Here is a 2334-nt window from a genome sequence, read left to right as displayed (position 1 = left end):
CTGGGAATCCCCAGCAGCAGCTGCCTCAGGCCCGGGAGCCTCTCCAGCGTGCAGCATAAAGCTGCGGTCTGACCTAAAACAGCAAAGGTAGCAAAATGGATTCAAGCTACTTTATTCCCACTGATCACAGCTAATCTAGCTGCTGTTGTTCCAGGCAGGGAACGGATAGCGTAGCTCCGCCCACCACGCATCACACCCATTGTTCCACCATGCAGCTGGAGCAGCACAGATGCTTCAGCACATTAGAATGAAAGAAGCTTCATCTCTGAAGCAGCAAGCATGTTTCTGCTGCCTGGGTTCTGAACGTAGCATTAGAACCAGTAAGGACCATCATGGTGCGTTCACACCAGAGGCCTGTGGTGGATCCCTGTTCAAACTGGGCGGGGAAGCATCCAGTGGTGAACTCCACACTGAGAGCATTCACTGCCCCTCCCACACCTGCTGCTACTAGATAGAGCTGAGGAGTCAAACAGGAGCGCTGCATGGAGGGAGGAGCGCTGATCTCTGAGTTTAACCTTTCTATGAAATCGGAACACGGCAGCCAATCAGGGACCGGATGGAGGAGAAAATTATGTTAAAGGTAGAAATAAGGAATGCTCTGCAGAGGGCTTTAAAAAGACGTTTTAATTTAGTCCTCCCTCACCTGCAGCACAGAGCCCGGTCTGTCACTGCCCAGCATCCAGCTTCCTGAGGGGGGGGGATCTGTTTTCCAGAAGCTGACTGTCTCTCCAAGGAGATTCTGACGTCACAGAGAACAAATGAACTAAATATTAATCATTCCAGCCACTAAATAAGGTCAACATGGCCGCCGTTAGATTCAGGAATGACTGATGCAATAAGTTTATGTCAGGAAAGGGAGGCAGCCCCAGGTAAGATGGCCGACCTGTGAAACACTAAGGAAAAATGTGTCTACATAGAAAATCCTTTTAAGAGTTGAATCTGTTAATTCGGCTGCTTCCCTCAGCTTCTCCTTCCTCACCGTTCACAATAAAAACATTTGGCTTCATGTTTGTCATTAACATCAGAAGATGGATCCTTCCTCATGGAATCGATGCAATATGAATAAAATATTCAAAGATTCAATAATCGGTCGATTTAAAACACCGACAGACTACCTCCATCGCCTCAGACTGGAACCTAAAATCAGTCTGTTGACCAAATGAAAGAAATGCCATAGAAACAGTTCATCTAGAATGGGAGTGAAAAGCATTCTACCTTATATCTACATTAAAACTAGTAGGGAGTTAATAGAGCGATTTATCCAGCAGCTCTGTGGCTTTAAATCAATTTAATACTGAATTATTTCTTTCAAACAGCTGTTCTGTATTAAAGAGCTGGAGCTGCTGCCCCCTGCTGGCCGGTCCTGGATGAGCAGCAGACTGTGAGGAAAGAAATCAGACAAACAAACTGAAGGAGGAATTTTCTTTATGTTCTTCAAAAACATCGTTTCTACAAACAACTGATGATTTTAGCATCAGACTCAGGAACTGAGAGATTCTGTAAAACGTTCGGATCACGCCGGGATGCGGCTGCGCAGGTACTCCAACACCGCGTCGGTTCCTTTGGCCAAGATGGCCGCTCTGGGCGTGCGGAACGGATTCCCCTCCAGACTCAGGCAGCTGAGGGATGATGTCATAGTGAACAATGATGGTGAAACAGTGAACCAGGACATGCGGAGGGAAGCTGGGCTCACCGGAGGCTGGTGCACAGGCCCAGCTCAGGAGGGACGCTCAGCAGGTCGTTGTTAGATAGATCTAGAGTGGACAGACTGAGCAGCTTGATCAGACGGCCGGGATCCAGACCACACACCTGGTTGTTCCCCAGCAAGACCGTCTCCAAGGTCATGATGTCATAGAGGACTTCAGGGAAGGAGCTGAACCTGCCATGACAACAGAATGAGGCACAGAAACACATAGAAATGCAGTATGTAGAGAGCTTTCTGGGCCTCCCTCCTGCAGGGGGCAGTGTGTTCAGCCCAGCGGCTGGATGGTCTGCTCTGCAGGGACCCTCATGTTGATCCAGATGTTCTCCAGATGTTTCAGGGCAGCAGTGAAAGCACGTTTTCCTCCGTCTGTTGCTGAGCTGAAATATTTCTATGGTATCTTTTCTTGGTCCGGTCAGAGCGAGTTTATAGAAATCTTTTACCAGATTCTAAGAATGATTGAGGTAAAGACGACAGAGAGCCGCTGCCTCGTTACTCTAAACAAGGCTGAACTCTAGATAAGATGCTCTATAATGGAGAGGCGTGAATACTTTCCTCAGGTTGTATTTCTGCTCCTGTGTTTCCTGTGGAGTCAGACATGCAGGCGTTCTGCAGACTGTTGCTGCTGCTTC

The 2334-nt window shown here is 48.2% G+C and overlaps 1 protein-coding gene across 1 annotated transcript; it reads right to left on the bottom strand.

Annotated features, from left to right (window-relative positions):
• Nucleotides 1–1418: 1418 nt before the first annotated feature.
• On the bottom strand, nt 1419–2227 carry LOC107080893 (leucine-rich repeat-containing protein 40-like). Its single transcript, XM_015369104.1, has 2 exons — nt 1694–2227; nt 1419–1619 (listed from the first exon to the last, which is right to left on the bottom strand). Exons 1-2 carry the CDS (start codon nt 1912–1914, stop codon nt 1514–1516), a joined length of 327 nt encoding a protein of 108 aa, XP_015224590.1. The 5' UTR covers nt 1915–2227; the 3' UTR covers nt 1419–1513.
• Nucleotides 2228–2334: the final 107 nt, after the last annotated feature.

This window comes from Cyprinodon variegatus, unplaced genomic scaffold (genome assembly GCF_000732505.1).
Source record: "Cyprinodon variegatus isolate N-32 unplaced genomic scaffold, C_variegatus-1.0 Scaffold2464, whole genome shotgun sequence".
NCBI lineage: Eukaryota > Metazoa > Chordata > Actinopteri > Cyprinodontiformes > Cyprinodontidae > Cyprinodon > Cyprinodon variegatus.
The sequence above is the reverse complement of the archived record's forward strand: the minus strand, read 5'-3'. Positions and strand labels throughout refer to the sequence as shown.

What these genes read in the sequence shown, in the direction of transcription:
- LOC107080893 (XM_015369104.1), bottom strand. Translation starts at nt 1,914, where the DNA reads ATGTGTTTCTGTGCCTCATTCTGTTGTCATGGCAGGTTCAGCTCCTTC. An exon ending in GGCCTGTGCACCAGCCTCCG is followed by an intron (nt 1,620 to 1,693) that starts GTGAGCCCAGCT and finishes ATCATCCCTCAG; the next exon opens with CTGCCTGAGTCTGGAGGGGA.